The sequence below is a fragment of the Leptinotarsa decemlineata genome, unplaced genomic scaffold, assembly GCF_025532065.1.
Source record: "Leptinotarsa decemlineata unplaced genomic scaffold, Ldec_3_MD MMD2_tig00000035_RagTag_RagTag, whole genome shotgun sequence".
Taxonomy (NCBI): domain Eukaryota; kingdom Metazoa; phylum Arthropoda; class Insecta; order Coleoptera; family Chrysomelidae; genus Leptinotarsa; species Leptinotarsa decemlineata.
This window is the reverse complement of record NW_027412540.1, coordinates 9,797,290-9,819,352: the sequence shown is the minus strand read 5'-3', so window position 1 is coordinate 9,819,352 and position 22,063 is coordinate 9,797,290. Positions and strand designations below refer to the sequence as shown.

Here is a 22,063-nt window from a genome sequence, read left to right as displayed (position 1 = left end):
ATTATCGTGATGTGAATAGATGGTAGTACTAATGATTTGAATTGATTTTCATTGCTTTTTTGCTCTAGTTGAAATTCTGTTCTCCATATTGCACATTTCTTTCTAATTGTCAACTCAATTTATTAAAAATATGTATTGTGTACTATATTGATTAATTGGTATTCAATCATCAATAATTTTTCATCTTTGGTTGGCAAAAAGATGTTGCTAGTCAGGTCTAGCTGGGCTTCGACCCATTCGAAGGGCGTACTAAAAATATCTTTTGTCAGTGTCAACAGTACGACAGCTATAGTCACTCTTTGTAGGTTTTGTTAACAAATTCAGATCCACCGACGCTGCTCGCAATTTTATCAGCCATTCAACATAGTAGAATCATTCTAACTTCAACTACAAACATTCCTGCGAGAAATATATCTGGTTGAATTTGCCTTCAAACTCATAAACTTTGAATGGTTAGTCGAAAACACTACCACTTGCGTCAATTTACCTTCTTTTCAATTTATATTTTAGATCCAATTTTATACTATACGAGTATTAGTGACTAGCGACCCGCTCCGGCACCTCACGGATGGAATGATGATATTAAATGTAAATACACCCACTGAAAATTTAAGGGCATAGAGAAAAAGTGATGAAAACATAATTTTCTTTTATGGGCGGGTCTTTTTCTCCCGCTGCTGGCGCCCCAGTTGGAATATTTGAAAAACCTTTCTAATTGCACACCCACAATATAAAAAGAACCTACATACAACATTTCAGCCTCCAAAAATATAGCAGTACAGAGAAATAGCGATGAAAAGGTGATTTTCATATGTAAACGCGTTCTTTCTATCCCCAGTAAGGGCACCCCAGTTGAAGTATTTAAAAATATTTTCTTATTACACATCTGCAACATAAAACGAATCTACATACAAAATTTCAGTCTCCGAAAATATAGGAAACCGTGATGAAATAGCTATTTATGATATAGTTGTTGATAGTGAGGTTTTATCTTGTGAGTGAAAAAATTTGCGAAACGAGCGTTGTAAGTTGAGCAATTTCACGAACAAAATGAAACTTACTTTTAACCCAAATATCATAAAAACCTTTTTGTACAACTGTGCTGTTTTCATGATAAAATAGATAATTTAATAGTCCTATAAAAACACATTTTGACATCTCTTGTCAGTAGTTAACTATTTTCATGTTATCGCATTTGCTGTGAAGTGGCCGTGTCAGGTGACGCCGAATCATCTGGTTACCAATAAAAAGTTTACAGCTCACGCGTTTTATTTGAAGTCACATTTAAAGTTTTTGCTGGTGTTTAATGTCTTGCATAATGAAGAACAATTGTGAGGAATGTTGTGTTCCTGATGATATTGAAGAGGCTGTAAAAAGAGCTTCGATTGAATTGTTATAAAAAAAAATCGAATCAGCAGTACGACATCACTTATTCTGAATTTCTTAGCTGGTGTAGACTTTGAAAACGTCAAAGGAAATATCAGCGAAACCGTTTTCATAGCCTATCTAGAAGAGAAATCAAAAATATGGAACTGGTCAACTTTGTGGAGCAACTTTTTAATGATAAAGTCAAGTGTGCTCGTTAAAAATGGTGTTAATACAAGCAAATATTTTAAGGTAATAGCATTCTCAAAGCGAAAAAAAGAAAGTTACAGGCCCAAAAAATCAAAAACTCTTACGTTTGAACAAGTCCAGAGGTTCAATATGAGGCGCCAGATGAAAAATATTTGATGATAAAAGTTGCTACTATTTTTGGAATATCTAGAGCCTGCCGGCGTGAAGAAGCCATTTATTAATAGAAGACATTAAGTTAATGGATAAATCATTGATTGTTCAAATTTTTTCTGAAATACTCAAATTATAAATACAGTGCCAACCCAGTTGGTGTAAATACGTTTGGGAAAATGCCTTCTACCATTACTGAGTTTCTGAACCTCCCGGAACCAAAGGAATATACAGGTCACTGTTTCAGAAGGTCTTCTGCTTCATTGCTAGCAGAATCAGGAGCAAATATAACAGATATTAAGAAGTATGGAGGATGGAAGTCTACAACAGTAGCTGAGGGTTACATCGATCAATCTATTTCTTATAAAAAGCCTATTGCTGAAAGAATAATCCCAACTAGCTCCAGCGTTACAGCATCGTCCTCTTCACTTCCAGAATTAGATGTTAATGTCCATGAAATTGTCAACTCAGCTAGTTCAAATATATTACAAGGTTCGTCAACATCGCAAGGTATTATTATCAACAGTTGTTCCAAATAATAATGTTATTAATGTATATAATACATATGTAACATAATTTAATTGTATCTATATCAATTGTTCATAATAAAACTTCCTATGTTTTGTTTATTACTATTCGGTCGAAAAAAATCGTGTTAAATATACTTTTAACACTGATGTTAAAAATATTTTCAACACGCTACTTTGTTAACATCATCCTTTGATATACTTGACAACCACTAAAAATGTCACTTTTAATGACGGTTGTACAAAAAGGTAATTTCCATATGTAAACGCGCCCCGAGTGGGGGCGCCCCAGTTGGAATATTTGAAAATCCTTCCTCAATGCGCATCTAAGACCTAAGAAGCACCTATATACCAAATTTTAGCTTCCTAGAACTCACCAGTACGGAGAAACAGATATGAATGAGTGTTAAGTGAGTGACTTTCACATTTATAAGTATAGATAAAATAGGTCTAATCTTTGGTCAGATTGTTAACATGTGCTTGAAATCCCGGTTGATAATAAGGATAATATTAAGATACTCAATGATAAAACTATGACGATAATTGTCAAAAAAAACAGTGAATTGAAATTTATTCATGTCAGGTCATATACTGAAAAAAGACCAAATTTCGAATGTCTGACATTCTTTCATCTTACATAGGAATGTAGGCTTTCACGGCTGGTGTCAATATTTTGGTTGGTTTCTGAGTTTTGCCGTGGTCTTCTTCGGTGACAATTTCGAATATTTCAACTGCAACTACTGCAGTCATCTTTAGTGGCGTGGTGAAGTAGTCTTCTTGACGTATTCAGTTGATACGTCAAGAAGAGTACTTCGACCACGCCATTGAAGATGATTGCCGCAGTCACAGTTGAAACGTTTGGAGATTGTACCGAAAGAAGGCCACAGCAAAACCCGAAAACCGACCAAAACATTCTTTCATCTTGTTCTTGAAAATATGTGTACCGTTTTATGTTTCCCCAACAATTTTAATGAACTCACCTGATAATACTGTGACTGGTAATATATCAACTGTTCTTGGTTATTCGTTAATTCTCTGACAACATCTCCTGCTCCTGTTTCTGATAAAATTTTATTCAATCCGTCTACTTGACTGCGCAGTGCCATGTTCTCAGAAGATATATTTGAGATGAACATTTTCGTTTGTTCGATCATGTTATTTTTTTCTAAAATCTAATGAATAGTTTAGTGCGGTTTTTGCGATACTTGTTCTGCCATTGAATGATGACATGTTGTTCTTACCTCATTATTTAGATGCTCGTATTGTGAAATAGTAGTCAGTAGGCTACTCTTCTCCAGGGAATATTCTAATTTGATTTTCTCTAACTGATCTCGAGCGATTTTCAAGTCACTTTCTAGAAGCTTACACTTCTCTTCATAAATGATTTTGTCTGTTTCTAAACCACTGGTATCTTCGATTTTTCGTGACAAATCATTCAACTCTGTTGCAGATTTCTTGAGGCTTTCCTGTAATTTGCAGTTAGTGTCTCTTAATGCATCTCTGAAAAAATATCGATAGTATTATGTCATGAATCTTCCGAAGATGTTCCATGTCGCTGCTGATTAGGAACGTTAGATATTTCTTTGAAGAGTTGACTTCACAATTTTATCAGGTCTATAGGTCAGTAACTTGTCGTATTCATGAATTTTGCCAACAAATTGAAAACAAATCAATTTATGTATTCAGCTTCAGTCAGTGTTCGACGTTTCGTAAATTAACCTTTTTCCATTTTCAAAAATTCTCTTGAAAATTTTCACCTCAATTGAATTTAGTAAGAAATATTAAGTCCTCAAAAAGTTTCTCAAAAATAAATGTGAACTTCCTAGATTACAATGCACCTATTATCCAATATTGTCAACAAATTGTAGGTTTTCCAATGAGGATCACATCCAGGACAACTACTCCACAACAAAAAAATATATGATGTTCATACTGTACTTTAAAAAGAATATAATGAATATGATGAAGAATATATATATATATATATATATATATATATATATATATATATATATATATATATATATATATATATTATATATATGGAAATATGAAATTTTCTTACATATCTTTTTCTCTCGTGGCCAATTTGGTTTGTAACGTTATCAAACTTTCGGCCATTTCTTTCACGAAAGATCCACAAAAAGTAAATATGTCTGCGATTCCTGTTCCAGGAGACTGAAATAAAAAATTAATCGTTTCAACTGTATATGAAATAAAAAGTTCATTAAGAGAGATATGGGCCATGGTGGAGTTTTGAGGGGTCATAGGGTATCTACGAAAGTGCAGAAGGAGCACATATTTTCATCATTTCGAAGTTAAAGTAATAATTTCTAGATAAAAGTCGCAATTTTGAGTAGGGGCATCGCCCTTACGACGAGATACGACCTCTGTCTTTCACTGTAGCTTTCAATGCAAGGCAACTAGTTGTAAACGAGATCCCAAACACAACGTGCCTACGATTTAACACAAGACGACACTGTGTCTTATCAGTGATGCTAGTCTGAATCACAAATGCTTTGCTGGACTCAACTGTCCTTTAAAGGCAGACTTGAGGAAGGTCGATGACATCTCCTCTCACAAAGACGCCATCTATGGGATCGACAGCGAACTCAATCTTCGAATATCAAAAATAAACGAAGCTTCCCAAGGCGATCAGTTGGAAAACCAAGCTTCAACACCGACTGAAGACGAAATTCGTTCTCTGTCTGTCACTGAAAGGCAACTAGTTATGAACCAGAGCCCAAAAAACAACGCATGTGTGATTCTACAGCAGACAGCACCAGACGCCATCTGACTCACTTAATCTGACATCTTACTTACAGTTGAGTCTAGCAGTGCATTCGTGGTTAAGTCTGGCACCACTGATGAGACTTATGGCGGGTCGAAACAGTGCTGTCTGGTATTGACTCATGAATGCGTTGCATTTCGCTCTGGTTTTCGGGAATATAGGAAGATAGAAAAGTGACGATCTCACCAAAAGGTGATATCTTCCCTTCCTCTTAACATTCAAACAGGCCTAGATATCAAGGTCGGACAAAATATACAGAAAAAAATATAATTTTTAGTACTTTTTGGTTACATCACTTGACACCGGGAGGGTGTTTCAACTGTTTTTTCAATAAGAACTGGGGTATCGTAATATCTCATTTGATAGCTTTTTCAACTTTCTATCCAACATTTTTTTATTTTTGAAAATCAGATGAGACGATCCTGGGTAGTTAGCAATTTTATATTTTGGAAACGACTAATTACTCAAGAACTGCTAGTCAGGTTATTCCCTAAAATGAACTAAAATGAACTTTTTTTTCGTACAGTTTTGAATGATCTTCAAAGGTTATCGGAACCATATGAGAAGTGATAATTACCAGTTGAAATCCCTAATATGAAAATGTAAGATGTATATTCTTCATTATTCTCCAATGCCTGAAAATTGTAGAATAATGAAAAACTAACAAATATGAATGTTTACAAAAAAAAGGAAAATATTTTCAAAAATTCAATACATTTATAAAAAGTTCGGCAACTGAATGCGGTGTTAATTCTCACCCTTAACATTGAAACATTAATTTTCTGTAGGGCATCAAATGATCTCACCCCAAAAAATGATAAATTTCACCCTTTCCTTAATCGGATCATCAACGTTAATCAAAATTACCTGTAGTTTTTGAACGGCTTTAGGTTTAATGAAGATTTCAGAAGTCTAATAATATTTTGGAATCGATGGCGTCCCAGAATAAATGACCTCTAGAGTATGTAGTTAATCTTACGTATATCACGATATAACACAATTGACCATTTCTATACAAATTTGCGGCTTAGAAGTTATTTTATCAAAAATTCAGTATGGTGTTACTATGACGCCACCTATGAGGATAATTTGAAACCATTTGAACATAAGTTAGTGAACATAAGATAAGGTTTGTAAAGTTCTTTGAGGATTGAAATTTTCCACCGATTCACATATCCTTTCATATCCACATATTTTTTCAAATGTCATTTTTTGCTTCATTTATCTCGAAAATCTCATAGGAACTGAAGTTTTTCAAACCTTCATATTGAAGTGTACTATAAAAAGGGATACTATGTGGTATATTTTTCTGTGTCCGTGAAAAAGAAGACAAGTACTGAGATACAGCAGTTGGGAATTTCCACTTTTTCAGTGGCACAGAAAGATGAATCTAACAGTATTTTTGACATTTTTTTATAGTACGAGACCGTACCATTCAATTTTTGAGTTTGTACATCACGAAATGATGATTTCACAAAAATTCTCACAATTTTTTTATAGTTTATGATATATTTTTCAATTTTTCCATTGTTCAATTCATCAGCAGCAGACTTACTTTTCAATCGAAAATGATAATACGAATTTCTCAACGAGGTTTCAACAAAATTTAGTTGTTTATCGAAATGAAATTAAAAAAAAAACTTCAAATTCCAGAAAGTTATTTGAATTTCTTCAAACAACCCTTTGACATTCTACGATAGCAGCAGCTTGATTTGTTGAGAGAAAACCGATATGACTTTCAAAACTATTAGAGAGACGATTGCAAACATTCAGGCGTTTTTATAAATTATTATCTAGTTTTGAAATGAGTTCAGATCAAGTTTGCATATATTGATTATGAGCTTTCAAATTGTAATAAATGTATGGAAATTCATGACATCAGGGACTACGGATTCTGAATATTAGAGTCTTTATGATGTGGTTTTCCTGAAAATTTTTGACAGCAATATTTTTTTGTCAACAATAGTTTCAAGGTAGATATTATCGACTCCATTATTTTTAAAAAACTGCGGAAACAAGCCATTTACCAAATTTATCTCACTTCAAGAAACAATAATAAGCATCACAGGACATTGATATACTGTGGTGAACCAAACTAAAACATCGCTCGTTTTGGAAAAGGAAGGGCTTGGATGTGGCTTACCGGGCAGATAATAATTTGAACAAATTAATTGAAAACATTAAAGACAAAACTTTGGTGTCAGATAGATCAGGGGCCCATATTGATTATCTCATATATTAATGATCTACCCATGACATTATCAGATACCCCTACCACATTATAGGCAGATGACTCCACTCTACTATTGAAAGCTAAAGATAATGAATCGCTACAAATCAAAATTACAAATTCAGTCAACCAGTTATCTGCTTGGTCTCTTGACAGATCCTTGTTACTGAACTTCAGTAAAACTAATTATACAGTATTTCATACCCATCAAAATTTAAAAAAAGATACCAACTCTGAATATCGATTCAATTAACAGTATAATTGATACAGTAAAAGATATTAAGTGCTATTAATTGAAAAATTTAAAAAGTGCTCTCAGTGTGAACCATCTCATTAAATACTACCATGTCGAAATCCACTTCAGAATTTCCTATGGAATTATTGTCTGGGAAAATATCCCAGCGGCACATGTGTTTTTGTGTCTCAGAAGCGCATCGTAAAGTTGCTTAATCGTCAAAAAAAGCACGGGCGAGCATGAACGAGCATTGGTGTATGTTTGCTCGTGTTTACTCGTGTTTGCTCGACATATTGATGGCTCGTCCACACCAGAGCGAATATCTTCAAGTTCGTAGTACCGCCTTCTTCTCGATCTTTTCTGAACGCGAGCAAGCATACGTTCGCTGGTGAGTACGGGCTAGCGAGCAAGCGAACGTATGCTTGTTCGTGTTCAGAAAATATCGAAAAAAAGGCGGTACATCAAAAGGTGCTCGCACAAAGTAGATCTGTTTAAAAATCTGTTTAGAATCTGTTTTTCCGTTAATCAGCTGTCGCCCCCATACGAACGACAACTCTCAGAAGTTGAGAAACTTGTGCGAGCTAAGGATGGATCAACTAACTACGAACTTGAAGATATTTGCTCTGGTGTGGACGAAACATCAATATGTCGAGCAAACACGAGCGAACATGAGCGAATACGAGCAAACATTCACAAATGCTCGCTCATGTTCGCTCGTGCTCACTTTTTTGGTGAATACGCACCTCAAGATTTCTCGTGGGCTCTACACCTGATCGCTCATGTTGATTTTTTTTCAAAGAATAAAAAATATTAACTGTTACCGGCAAATTCGTTCTTGAGCTAATGAGATACATACATGGCAATCGAAATACCTTTTTAAGAAACACTGACACTCATACTCACAAAACCAGGAAAAAAATAGCTTTTACGTGCCCTTCAAAAACCTGGAACTATCCAAAAGAGCACCAAATACTTTTGGTTTGTACCTGTACAACTTTCTCCCATACAATCTAAGAAGTCTGCCAACTTATAAATTCAAAAGACAAGTATGAAAGTCTTAATAGATCTGTGTCCTTACTTTCAACTCTAGAATTCCTAGAATTGATTTAGTTTTGATTTCATACCATTTGACTTACATATTGTCATAATCAGTTTAATTTCAGTTATATGCTTTATATACTCTCCATGTTCAGTGTTGATACTCTCATTGTTTTGTGTTTCATTTATAGGATTTTTTTCAAATTGACTTGTTCTATAACTCTGTAAGTTCCACAAAATTAAATAAATGATTGATCAATATATAAGTTGACTTGTGGTTCTTGGTCAAAACGTCACATTGGACACACATGAAGAACTTTCTCCCATGGAACTGAAGAAAATTACGGTAATTTCTTGAATGTGAAGACCGATCACACACTCAGAAACCGTCATTTCGCAGAGAGACATAAGTTCAACGAGGACTAATAGATTTGAGTTGTGAACAACCAAAAATAATTGAATTATTTTCATTTTCTGTATCTGTTTTCATCACATAAACTCATTCAATAGAACTATTTTTCAAAATATGTTTTTGAAACTTTACTTCGTGAAAAAAAGTTCCTCTTGTAGTTGTTCAGATTTCAATACAAAGTGGATGTTCAATATATAATTGAAGCAGCTGCAATTTTATCAGCAAATGGACCATCTAGCATCTTACTGTCGAGTATTAAGAATCAAGACAATATTAACACAGCATCAAATTACGCAATTGTAAAAAAGATTTTTTTTTCATTTCAAAATAATTTTTGAATGAAAACGTTTCAATTTTCAATGTTACTTTTCCTCTTAATTCAATAGCAAGAACCAAAATTGAATCGTTCGTTCATCAACGAACCCTGGAAGGAAAAACCTGTACTTTGAAATTCATACTGTGTATATTTTCAATCAACTTTTGCGCAGTATATAGAAATATTTGTGTAAAGATACCCTGGAAGTAAGAGTTATATTCCGAAGTACGATTCAGAGATAAAAGAAGTAAATATAAAAGTTTGGCTTAGCATTCTGCTAAGAATGAATCAGCCATATTGCAGTTTTGAGATTGAGGTCTTGCTTCTAGCATTCATCTGTAAATAGAAATTTATTTTCTTTCCACTTTGGGAAAGTTAAAAGTTTATTATCAATTTTTTTGTTACTCATGAAAACTCCAGTTTTGTATGATTTTGTTTTGACTCTCACTTTTTATAAATGGTCATCATCTACAATAGTGTACAATAAATATTGTCCCAATTCAAAATGAGTGTTCACGTTCCGATATTGTGAATTATGAAACTGAAAACTTCAACTTCAGTGCGACAGCTTCGTACACATGCCAGCGTCATAGAAAGTCATAGGAATAGAAAAGGAATAAAACTTTTTCTGATCAAGCAGCATTTGGAATTGATAAAAAATCATTCAATATTGATTCTGTCCACTTGACAGAACAATCTAAAAATGCTTCTGAAGGATCTTCTAGGAACCGATACTGGTGGACTGAAAAGTAAATTCATCAAAACTGTAGTGAGAGGTATTCTAAATGAGTGTTTGGATCAGCTTTATATCCTGAGAAACATAAATGTACCAAATGACATAAATTTCAGTGAAGAGGTGGTGGAATATGTGACTGTTCCAGAAAGGTAAAGTGCCATTTTATACCTATTTTGCATTTTTCCTTGATATAGAAGTGATATAATTATTGAAACTGAACCAATTTATTGCAGAAGATTGGGGGTTGGAAAATCGAAGATTGGAATTCTGATAGATTGAAACTAATTAATACAGTTTGTTGTATGTTTTTCACTATAAACGGTTTTTCCAAAACCTCGATACATGTTTCGCTATACAATAGCTTTCTCAAACGTAAACTACTTGTATGCCTACTTTCTAATGAATGAATCTACCTGAAAAAGTCAGGTATGAGTTCAATAACTATATGAATAAATTTCTCGGAAGTAGTGTAAATATACTTAACTATTTGTACCTGGAAATGAACATATTCAATAATGGTGAATTATTCAAATCAGTTCGGTCGTGCATAAGATATTGAGGGTTTTTGAATTTCCATACTATCCAACAGGATAAGTTTCAAACCTCTCTTCAGGAAATGGAGGAGCTTGTATTCATGGTTGAACTCATGTTTCTCTGTGAGTAAATGAGTGGCATATGTGGAATTTTTTTTTCCATTCTGGAAACTATATTTGTGTTCCTTTATACGGGCTTTGAACATTCTTCCAGTTTGACCTATATAAAACACCGGACATGACCCACATGATAATTTATACACTCCCGATTTTTCTGAAACTAAACTTTTATCTGTGTTATTCTTAATGTGCATGCCTGAGTTATTGTTGGTTTTGAAAGCAATATTTATCCCTCTGTTGTGCAGAAAATCTGAAATATTTGTAGTGAGTTGGCCAAAGTTGGTTAAGGTTCTATAACTTTTATCATTATCTCTTCGAATTGGGTAAAGTTCCTTCAAATCTTGGGTGTTCAATTTTTTGATAATAAAAAATGTATTAGACTTCTATCGTAATCGTTGTTGACGGCTATTTGCTTTATTATATTCAATTCTTTATTGAAATTCGCCTCTGATAAGGGCACATTTATCAGTCTGTGGATCATAATGTTGAAAGCTGCTACTAAGTGCTGATACGGGTGGGTAGACAAATTATGAATGATAATATCTGTATGTACCGGTTTATGATGAATTGAAAAGTCATATTTGTTGTTAACTTTTTGTTATTGTCGTCCTTTTCCATCTCCATTGTAAATGTGATAGAAGGGTGGAGAGAATTGATGAAATTCAAAAAGTAAGTCAACTGTCTGTTCGTTTCTGTGAAACATACCAGGATATCATCCACATATCTATACCAATGCACAAAACTTCGTACTACATCGTTCCGTGACAAACAAACCGTGAGCAGGTCTAACATTTCCTTTTTCTCTCTTAATGTATATACTGGTATACTGTGTACTGTATACTGGACAAACATTGATGTGAATCAGTTGACTACTGCCATCAGTTATTCAACGAAAGAGGATCAAGTTAAATGCAGAAATGGAAAATTGGATTAACTACTGTTGAAAAGTTGAAATGAAAAAGCCAGCATAAGATGATGGAAAATGACTATTTCCATGTTACCTTCGTGATATTTTCTCAAAAAGAAAGTTTGATACAGAATGTGAGCAGAAATTGAAAATAATTCATTCAGTGAAATTGTTCACCATACTAATAAATTACAAATTTAACTTTTCTAGTTCGGATTTTCATTGTCTAATATAATATAATTAATAAAATTGAAACGAATAACTGAAAAAATAATAATTATATTGAGCAATAAACCGTTAAATGAAATTACAATAGATAGAAAATAAGCAAAAAATAAAAATTTAACAATTAAAAAAAATATAAATCAATAAGGTTTCAAAACCAAGTTACTTCACAAAGTTTCGATTGTGAGTATCCACAATTGTCTTCGGATGATGACTTGGACTTTTTTTCCGAGAGAAGACTATTCTCCTTTCACCTATCACCTATAGGTGATAGGTGAAAGGTGAAACACTATTAAGCGTGGTCCAAACACTATTAAAGGAGTTGATGAGGATGTCGGCATGCAATTCATTCGGAAATGTTGGGCATGAAGCGTGTGCTAGAGAAGTTCGTTCCAAAATTGCTGAATTTTCACCAAACATCCGTCGCATGAGCCTCGTTTAGGAGTTGTTGAATAACGTCAACGACGATTCAGTTTGCCCAAAAGGGTCATAACTGGTGATAAATCCTGTGTATATGGTTATGACTCCGAAACCAAAGTCCAGTCATATGAATGGAAGGCCCAGGAGAGCCAAGATCAAAAAAGCACGTCATGTTCGATGAAATGGCAAGGTTTTGCTCAGTGTTTTTAGATTTTCTTGGCGTAGTGAATCAGGATTTCTAGACACATGGTCGTACGGTCAGTAAGGAGTATTATCTTGAAGTTATGTGCCGCTTACGAGAAGTAATACGAAGAAAACATCTGGCATTGTGGAAAAACATATTATAGATTTTGCATCACGATAATGTACTTGTTTACTCGTCATTGCTTGTTCGTAAATTTTTTGGTGAAAAACAAAACCGTAATCATAGGAAAGGAATTTCTGGCAAAAACATAACAATTTGCACTGATAGTAGAGAAGCCCTATTAGCCTTAATCAGACAACGCGTTACCTCAGGGCTAGTACTAGAGTGCCACCAAGATTTAGTCAAAGCCTCGGTAGATAATAACATTATCCTGGGGTGGGTTAAAGGGCACGACAGAGGTGAAGGTAATCGCCTTATCGACTCTTTAGCCAAGGAATCGGCTGGACTAAGAATTTTAGGATCCAGTGGCACCCACGGCCTGATGACTTCGACAATTGCGGAACTAGCCAAACGTCACACCCATGCTTGATCCTTAAAGAGATGGGATGGAATCAAAGGATGCAGTTTTGCCAGGATCACCCTGGGCGACCCTGGGAAGCTGGCGCCGAAGAAATATCTGGCGATGACCAAAAAAAAACCTACGCTTAACAGTAGGAATTCTGACTGGCCACTGTCAACTAAGGAAACACCTCCATAATATGGGGCTAGTGGACGCACCTCTATGCAGTATGTGTGAACAGGAAGATGAAACTGTCAGGCATGTCCTATGTGAAGATTCGGAGTTATCGTCAATAAGAGAGTGTGTGTTCGGCGAGTCTTGACCTACACCTGCCGATATAAAGGAGACGTCTCGTAGTGAAAAGGGCAGAATGGACATTGAGACAACTCTTCGGGAGGATGTACAATGGGTCATATGTGGCCTAAATGCCGTGGGCCTGCACTCACCTTACCTACTCTACAGATACAGATAACACCGTAATCATGTCCCAGCCACCGTATTTACCAGTTTTGGTCCCCTGCGACTTTTTTATGTTCTCAAGATTGAAGATACTTATGAAAGGATGGCATGTTGTGACGATTGAGGAGATAAATACTGAATGGATGAGAGAGCTCAAGAACATAGCAAAAAGTGCATATTAGAACCGCTTCGAAGATTAGAAAAAACTCCGACAAAGTGTATCATATCTGAGGGGCACTACTTTGAAGGGGACGAAATAGAAATTGAATAATAACCAGATGTTTTTTGAGAAAAATTAAAATTCATGTTATTTTTTGATCAAGTAGTATCAGGTTGTGTGGCGACTCCACTGTAAATGCTATCTGTTTGAATGTTTAGATTATGAGTGAATAGGAAAAAGTTATTTTCGAATAATTGAATGTTCATATAGAAAGGGCTTTTTCTTGTAGTTTATATCTCTGAGGAATTCCTTCGCATAATCTGCACATCTTTGTGAAGTTTAATTAGAACTCAGTTGCTTTCTTCCTTCAATCGGAAGTTTTCCACATTTTTTATATGGATATGGAGAAATTGAAAGCCAAAAACTTTTCTTTGATGTTTTTTTATAACTGAAGTTTACTACAATGCATTACTTTTTTCAGATTAGCGCATCCAAACAGACATACAAATCGACAAAGAGAAAACATTCAAAAATCATTGTTTTGAGGTTCAAGTGCGTTGATATAGAACTCCAATAAGAGATTTTCTCAAAAATTTCCATGTACAGACAGTCATCAGTCGAACATTCATTTCATGTTTTGTGTAGGTATTCATAATGAACAAATTATACAAACAAACTGAACTGATGTCAATGATTTCTGTACACTCTCGAGAAAACTGTATATTTTTGTTCGCATGCATATAGTAATGAATAGTATAATTCCCTTTCTATATATATTACGGAAGCGCAGAAGGGCCACATATTTTTATTATTTGTGTCTTGGAAATTACGAATTTGAATTTCGAAATTTCGACTTTTATCTCGAAATTTCGACTTTTATCTCGAAATTTCGACTTTAATCTCGAAATTTTACGGAAGCGCAGAAGGGCCACATGTTTTTATTATTTGTTTCTTGGAAATTACGACTTTGAATCTCAAAATTTCGACTTTTATCTCGAAATTTCGACATTAATCTAAAAATTTTTACTTTTATCTCGAAATTAAGACTTTAAATTCGTAATTTCTACTTTACACTCGAAATTTCGACTTCAATCTTGTAATTTCGAAATTACGACTTCAAACTCGAAATTTCGACTTAAATCTCGAAATTTCGACTTTTATCTCGAAATTTCGACTTTAATCTCCAAATTTCGACTTTAAAGTCGAAATTTCGAGATACAAGTCGACATTTCGAGATTCAAAGTCGTAATTTCCAAGAAACAAATAATAAAAATATGTGGCCCTTCTGCGCTTCCGTATATAAGTACATGAGTTTAATATAATTTTAAGTATATTCTCTTTTTTTCGAATATTTGCCCAAGACGCATTCATGTTTTCAATTATGGTTTTCTGATTCAATCAGGTACCTGGGAGTGGAAAATCACGCCAACTTTCGTCTGGATTCTTGCAGCAATAATTACGAAAAATTAGCAAATGATATAAACATATTAATAAATATGATAAAAGAAGCAAATGACGAGATAACATTTGGCGGCACATTCAGGGGTTTAATTGAGTGTATCAAAGCTATACGATGCATGGAAGAGGATGACGAACAGGTACTGAAAGATAAAAAAGAAACGACGAGCAAATTGATTTGCTTAGAAATCAATGCGAGGAGGAAAGGCTCTACAATATAAGAACCATAGAAGAGACGAATGCCAAAATCCAGAAACTTAGATTTGAGGTTGAAGACGTGACAGGTTGGTTACTGTATAAAGACAAATATTGCGATATCTAGAATTCAAAACGGAAAAGTTGAAATCGGAGCTCAAAAACAAAGCATCGCGAACACTTCGTTTTTGGCTCTGGAAAGACAGGAGACAAATCTCATTCATCAGTCAAGTTTGGCTTTGCGACACATTACCTGGAAAGTCTCATTGATTTTTGACATTTATGGATTGAGTCTTCTGTCGACCCAAAAGACACCGTCTTTGTGAGGGGAGATGTCATTTACCTTTACTTCTTCAGTGGTTGTTTTTGTTTTTCAGTATACGGGCGGTATGAAATATCATACTTTGAAAACTGGGAGAGAGCTAGACAGGAACAAAACATAATGTCATGTGAAGACAAAGAAAATGTTCACAATTTCGTTATAATGGATATGAGGAATAGAATCGAACTAGAAAATAGATGCCATTTGGAATTCATGAATTACATAGAAGAAAGCAGAAACGTAAGACTTTACTTACTTTTATTATTTTTGCAAGTTAGTACAATGACTATATTTTGAAAAAAGGACCATTTTTCGACCATGATAACTAACAACACTCAAGGAAATTTGTAGTATTTTTCACATACAAGCAAATTTCAACATGTCACCAAACTTCTTTATTGGAAAAGAGTAGGTCCTATCATGAAGTAGAAATTTTCAAAGTACAAAAAACTATTTCTTTATTATATCTTTAAGATTGTACCATATTTTTCCCACCCGAGCCGTTTCCATTACAAATAATATGTAAACAATTTTTTTCACATCGTTGAATAAAAAATTGTCCATAATTAGGTGTTGGTATAACAGCAATTTTCATGAAATAGATCAATAGAAACTCTTCTATGTAATATTATTCAAGGATATATTTTTCAACTGATTTTTTGCATACCATAAAAGTTCTATGGATGAATAGAATATTTTGCCAAAAGCAAATTTGCAATACCTACATGGAATATTTCAATTCTTCATTTTTAATATATTTGTTACATTCATCAGTTCTGGTAAATATTTTATTATTTTTCGAAAAGAAAACTATAAATATCAATTCGCGTAAAAATAATTGAAGTATTCTAAATTTTCCCACCTGAGATTTCTGTGTGGAAATACTGAGTATACTTTTATATACATGCACAAATTGCACGTGTTCGATTATAAAAGGTGATGATAATTTCAAAAGGTTGCTTGTTAATCGATTTTGATCCTACATACTAAATTTCATTTGAAAATTCGAACTCTGAGTTATTTTTGTAATTTTTATATTTGAGTCCGATTTTCGATTATTGGTTCTGAATAAGAAGCTACGAAAATAATAAATTTGTTATAATGTAGGAATGGGAATGAACAACCTATTATTCATTGTGAAAAAATTGTAATTTTGATTATTAGTAACTAAAAAGCCACAGAGACATTGGTCGAAATTAAATGAAACTTAATACTCGGGCTTAAGCATTGCGAAAAGTGCGGCCTATGAAGGTTTATGCCTGTACCAAATATCTGCTTGCTTTCAAAAATGACTAGAATATAGGGGTGTGTTCATCGTAAGTGTGTCATACAGAAGGATTATTTCCACAACGTTTCGGTCTCAATTGTCATCTTCTGGTGATGTCTGGAGTTAAGAAATGAACTCCAGATATCACTCTGAAATAAAAGCTTCTCATGAAAAGTTGTGTTATTATATTTTTGTGAAACACTATTATCATCAATATTCATTTTCAAGATGTCCATTCATGAAAAACTGTAAACTGTCGATATTATAGGATTTGTCTGAGCAGATTCAGTATTGGATTAAACATTACGATGAAGAGATTGAAAGACGAGAAACAGAAATGATGAATCTCAAATCCGATTTGGAAAAAATCACAGATTCTCACGCAATTCTCAAAGAAACTTACGAAACTCGCAAGGCAGAAATTGAGGATTGGTTGGAGTATAAACGACTGAAAAAAGAGAAGGAAGATCATATACAAATGGAACAACGGGCTGCAAGGAAAATACAGGTGAATTTGACAAAAAATATTGGGTCGTTTCGAAAGTTTTTTGTCTATTTTTATGAGTCCACTTCAAACAGTAATATCTCACTGAATACTCATTCAATTTAACCGAAGTAAGCACCATCTGGTCCAGTTTGGGGAAGGTTTCACCGGTGAGAAAGATATCGAAGTGCTTGAAATGATGCTAGTCGGTTGGCGAGAGGTCTGGGGAGTATGGTGGGTGAAGTAGAACTTAGACGTTCAAATTGTTTAATTTTCGGACGGTAATTCGTGAAACGCGCAGACGGACGTGGTAATGGAAGGATTGTGCCTCTTCTGATGACCAATGCCAGCTGCTGCCGACACAGTTTTCGATACATTTCGTCAATTTTCTTGCAATAGGCATTTGCTATGATGGTGTGGCCTGGTTGTAGAAAGTTATAGTGAATCACACCAGCCTTTGATCACCATACAGCAACCATGATAATTTTGTGGTGGATTTCTGCCTCTGGGAAGCGCCTGGGTAGCTCATCGGTATCCAACCACTGTCCTGAACGTCTCCCGTTATTTCAGAGGATCCTCTCTTGAAGATCCGACTCAAAAAAGGATAATTCTGGTTGCGTAGAAGCAAAGAAGAACATAATTCGAAACGTGACCATTTCTATCCATCGTTCAAATCGAGAGGCACCCAGTTTTCGAGCGTTTTGATCTTTCCAATACGTTTCAAACCATAAAAAACGGAAGGGAGCAGACGCCCAGTTCTTCCGCCGTCTCACGCACCGTTTGTGATGGGTCTGTCTTCACCAGGGTCCTCAAATCCTCGTCCTGTATTGATGTTGGTTGAGCACTTCAGGGCTCATATTCGACGCTAACACCTCCGGAACGAAATTTCGCAAATCAACGTCGAACAGTGCCTTCATAAACACTATCATTGCCAAATGCCTGGTTGATTTTTCGATGTTTTAGCAGCGCCTTGGTTCAATTTGAATTTGTAGAAAAGAGTTTGGCAACAATCACTTGACGTCATCATATAGTAATAAGCTCAGAAGAAGCAAAACGAAAATTTGAAAAAATTAACAGCATCAATGTATATAGTACAAAATCATCTATCGATCAGTATACAGTGTGTAAAAGCCAAATGGAATGAATCCATTATTTCGGTTACAGTACATATTTAAAAAAAAAACACGATATACTTCAAATGTAAATTTTAATTTAACATTCTTCAACGTAAAAATGCCATCCCTAACTTCAACCCCTTTCAAATGACAGGGACAACCCTTAATTTTTAAAATGGGAAGTATAGGTTTGTGATATATCGTTTGAAAGAACTCTCTATTCTCTATTAAAAAATGTTATTGCTTTCAAGTTTATTGCAACAATTAAATTAAAATCATGTGATTACCGAAATTCGATAATATACACTCAAAAACTAAAATGTAATGCAAAACGTAATGAAATGTAAAATAAGACAAGAAACTATGGATGTTAACGAAGTAGATGTTGAAAATGTTCACCGCAAATCTCAATTAAAACTATCTTCTTACATTATTTAACATATCAGGCGTGAACAACCTAATCGCATGCGTTATTCGTTCGTTTAGGTCATTCAAATCTGAAGGTTTAGTTTTGTACACATTGATCTTTACATATTCTCATTAAAAATCTAATGGTGAAAGATCAGGTGATCGTACTGGCCATTCAATTGATCCTCGCCTCTCTATCCACCGATTGGGAAATGTTATATCAAGGTATTGACTGACATTAACTTGGTAATATGGTGGTGCTCCATTCCGATGGAACCATATTGTATTCACTGGAACTTGAGAGTTTCCTGGATCAGGATATGAATTTACTAAACTTGGAATGACATCATTTTGAAGTGGTGCCAAATAATTATCGCCATTCAAGTTGCCCTCAATGAAAAAGGATTTCCCACAATCCCTGCCCAAAAAGTAACCTTTTGAGGGTATTAAGTGTGTTCTCTCATCCAGTGAGGCTTTTCCGTTGACTAGTAGCGGCAATTTTGCCGATTACCATGACCATTAAGCGATAAAGTAAGTAACATTGATTGTAGTGGATGCCTGTCTACTCGATGTATATGGGTTTTCCTCAAACTCAAACATCACATCAATTTTGAGTTTATCGCTCATTGCATTGGCAGCTGCTTTTTTTATCTGTCCCACATGACCAAGCTGGAGAAACTGCTTCTCTATTTTGCTTATCCGTTCATTGAGATATGGGCGGTAGATTTTGAAATTTCTCATAAAATAGGCGAGCTACTTTCTGTTGTGTTCGGGTTTTATGTCCGTAACCAATCATTTGTAAAACTGTTATGCATATCCGTTAATCTAACCATTTGTCAGACTTGAAGTGAACGAACTTCAAATTTTAAATACTGACAACTAATGTTGTAACATACAAAACAAGTCGACAAGGCGTTTTAAACTTACGTTGTCACTGAAATTATTTACAGTTTTTCAAAGGATATCATCTAAACAGAACATTGCTATGGTTTTTGTTTACTTTATTATTATCAATTCCCAACATGAAATGAGTTTTGAGTATATTGCAATAAGTTTTGAGTTTATTTTATCTAATTTTGGTAACCACATGATTTCAGTTTATTTCATCTTAATTGTTGCAATATACTCGAAAGCGATAACATTTTTGAATAGAGAATGAAAAGACTTTTCAAGCGATAAATCACAAGCCTATACTTTTCATTAAAAAATTGGGGGTCGTACCTGTCATTCGACGGGGGTTGAAGGTAGGGGTAACGTTTTTTTGTTGAAGTATGTTGAATTATAATTTAAATTTAACGTGTTTCGGGATTTTGTTAAAATGTGTACAGTTACTTAAATAGTGAATTTAATCCATTCGGCTTTTACACACTGTATACCACGACATAGCAGACTGAATATTTATTGAGATATGGAGCCACAAACACACTTGACATTGAAATGGACTAAACTTTTGAAACAACCATATATTCTTGACGTCTCTGGAATTTTCTAACTGATATTTCAGGCTTGGTGGCGGAGCGTCATGTTTCGAAAGAAGTTAGGTCCATATAAGAAGACGAAGGCAAAAGGCAAAGACAAGAAGGGAGATAAAAAGAAAAAGAAATAATCACTGACTACTTCAATATCATTAAATTATTCCAGCCTCAACACTGTTTCTTTATTCAAATCGTTGATGCAATGAATATCAAATTGAATCTAGATTATGTTGTGCTGGTGGAAAAGTAAAATTGCCACAATTGGTCCCACTACCTGAACCATTACGTTCATTAATTTACGGGATGGAAAACGATTCTGAACACTTCTTGGCAAACATTGAAAATATGAGGAAGAGGAAGATCAAACAGTTTGATCTTCGACGAGCGAAAACAGTTTGATCTTCCTCTTGAAAATGATCACTTGATGATCGAAACGCGTGTCAAGGTGTTAAAATTACGGTTTGGTGTTGGGATAAATGTCTAATAATAATCAATTACCACTTTAGTGTAGTAATGAATATTACTAATACTACTACACTAAAGGTTCCAAACAGTGCATCACAAGTATTCAAAAATATAACATTTGGTTTCAATTGACGTCGTATGATGCACGACAATTTCATGCCCACTTTCAATATATAATTCCATGATAGTTTTTGGACAACGTTAAAATTTGTTTTTATTTGGGAAAAAATCAACGAAATGTTAAACAATTACAGATACAACGTATATGTATTTTTTCATCGAGAATCGTTTTTTTCGTTTGTTTTCTGCAAATTTCTAGTTATTGAACTTTTACACATTAATCAATTCTGAGGCGGTACGAAGTCCTCCGAATCAACTGGTTTATAAAAAAAAAACAAGCATTTACAGTATTTGATTTTGTGGAAAATCCGAATTACATGCCTGTTCAATGGGACGATTTTCAAGGCCTTAATTTAATAATTTGGCAGAGTTATCTATTTGAGAGGTGGGTCTGAAATTATTCATCTGAGACACATTAACATATTTATAAACATATGGGTAGGATTGAAAACTTTCCATTCTGCAAAAATATTATTTACTGTGCGGAAGTATTGGTCTATACCCACATATAATGAAAGTGTGACTGATCGCTATCTGTTCAACGGCGATTTTTGAGATGAACTGATATTGATGATTTTCATTGAAGTGATAGGATTGGGTCATAACAATGCTTAAAGATTTCATCTGTAATATCGGTATAAAATTAAACTTCCTCCATTCTCAAAGTAGATTTAGGTATCGTGCTAAAACATTCGTTTTCAGCTGATCAGCACGTTTGAAAATATTTGAAAATCCATTCGAACAATTGGAAATATTTTGAATTGAAATCACTACTTCTTTCAATTAACATAAGGTTCCTTAAAAAAAATCAGGGATTGTCTTTATTATTTGACTTCTTGTTGCTGAATATCAATTTACATTGAGGGAATATTTTTTTAATCATCATGGTGTTTATTCATGATCCGAAAAAAATTATCAATGTTTTTTTGTTCAGTAAACAAACGATTCATTTTGAACAGATACATTTTTTATGAAAGTTATTTGAAAATAGCAAACATTCATATGTTTACAAAAAACTGTTCATTCAATATTTTCAGAATTATAAAAACACTTTAAATGAGCATTGAAAAAATGTATGAATAATTTTATTCAAATCGTTGTTTTATCAACAATTAGACTCCCCAAAATATTTTTGGAAATTTTTCAAGCGATTCATTTGATTTTATTAATGCTTAATATGTGTAAATGTGAGTTGCAAATTAACAAAAATCATTAT

The 22,063-nt window shown here is 34.1% G+C and overlaps 2 protein-coding genes across 2 annotated transcripts in view; one reads left to right on the top strand and one right to left on the bottom strand.

The window, feature by feature from the left end:
• Positions 1-22,063, bottom strand: part of LOC111512747 (uncharacterized) — a 125,191-nt gene that overhangs the window by 30,818 nt on the left and 72,310 nt on the right. The window contains exons 8-10 of the mRNA XM_074171853.1: positions 4,318-4,430; positions 3,494-3,752; positions 3,233-3,424 (exon numbers count right to left, since the gene is read on the bottom strand). Of these exons, the coding sequence (XP_074027954.1) occupies positions 3,233-3,424; positions 3,494-3,752; positions 4,318-4,430 (564 nt within the window). The remainder of the gene's footprint in view (positions 1-3,232; positions 3,425-3,493; positions 3,753-4,317; positions 4,431-22,063) is intronic.
• Positions 9,922-20,434, top strand: LOC111514208 (dynein regulatory complex protein 9). The gene is made up of 5 exons (XM_023170447.2): positions 9,922-10,159; positions 14,941-15,280; positions 15,569-15,753; positions 17,049-17,288; positions 20,292-20,434. The coding sequence occupies exons 3-5, from the start codon at positions 15,634-15,636 to the stop codon at positions 20,391-20,393; spliced, it is 462 nt and encodes a 153-aa protein (XP_023026215.2). The 5' UTR covers positions 9,922-10,159; positions 14,941-15,280; positions 15,569-15,633; the 3' UTR covers positions 20,394-20,434.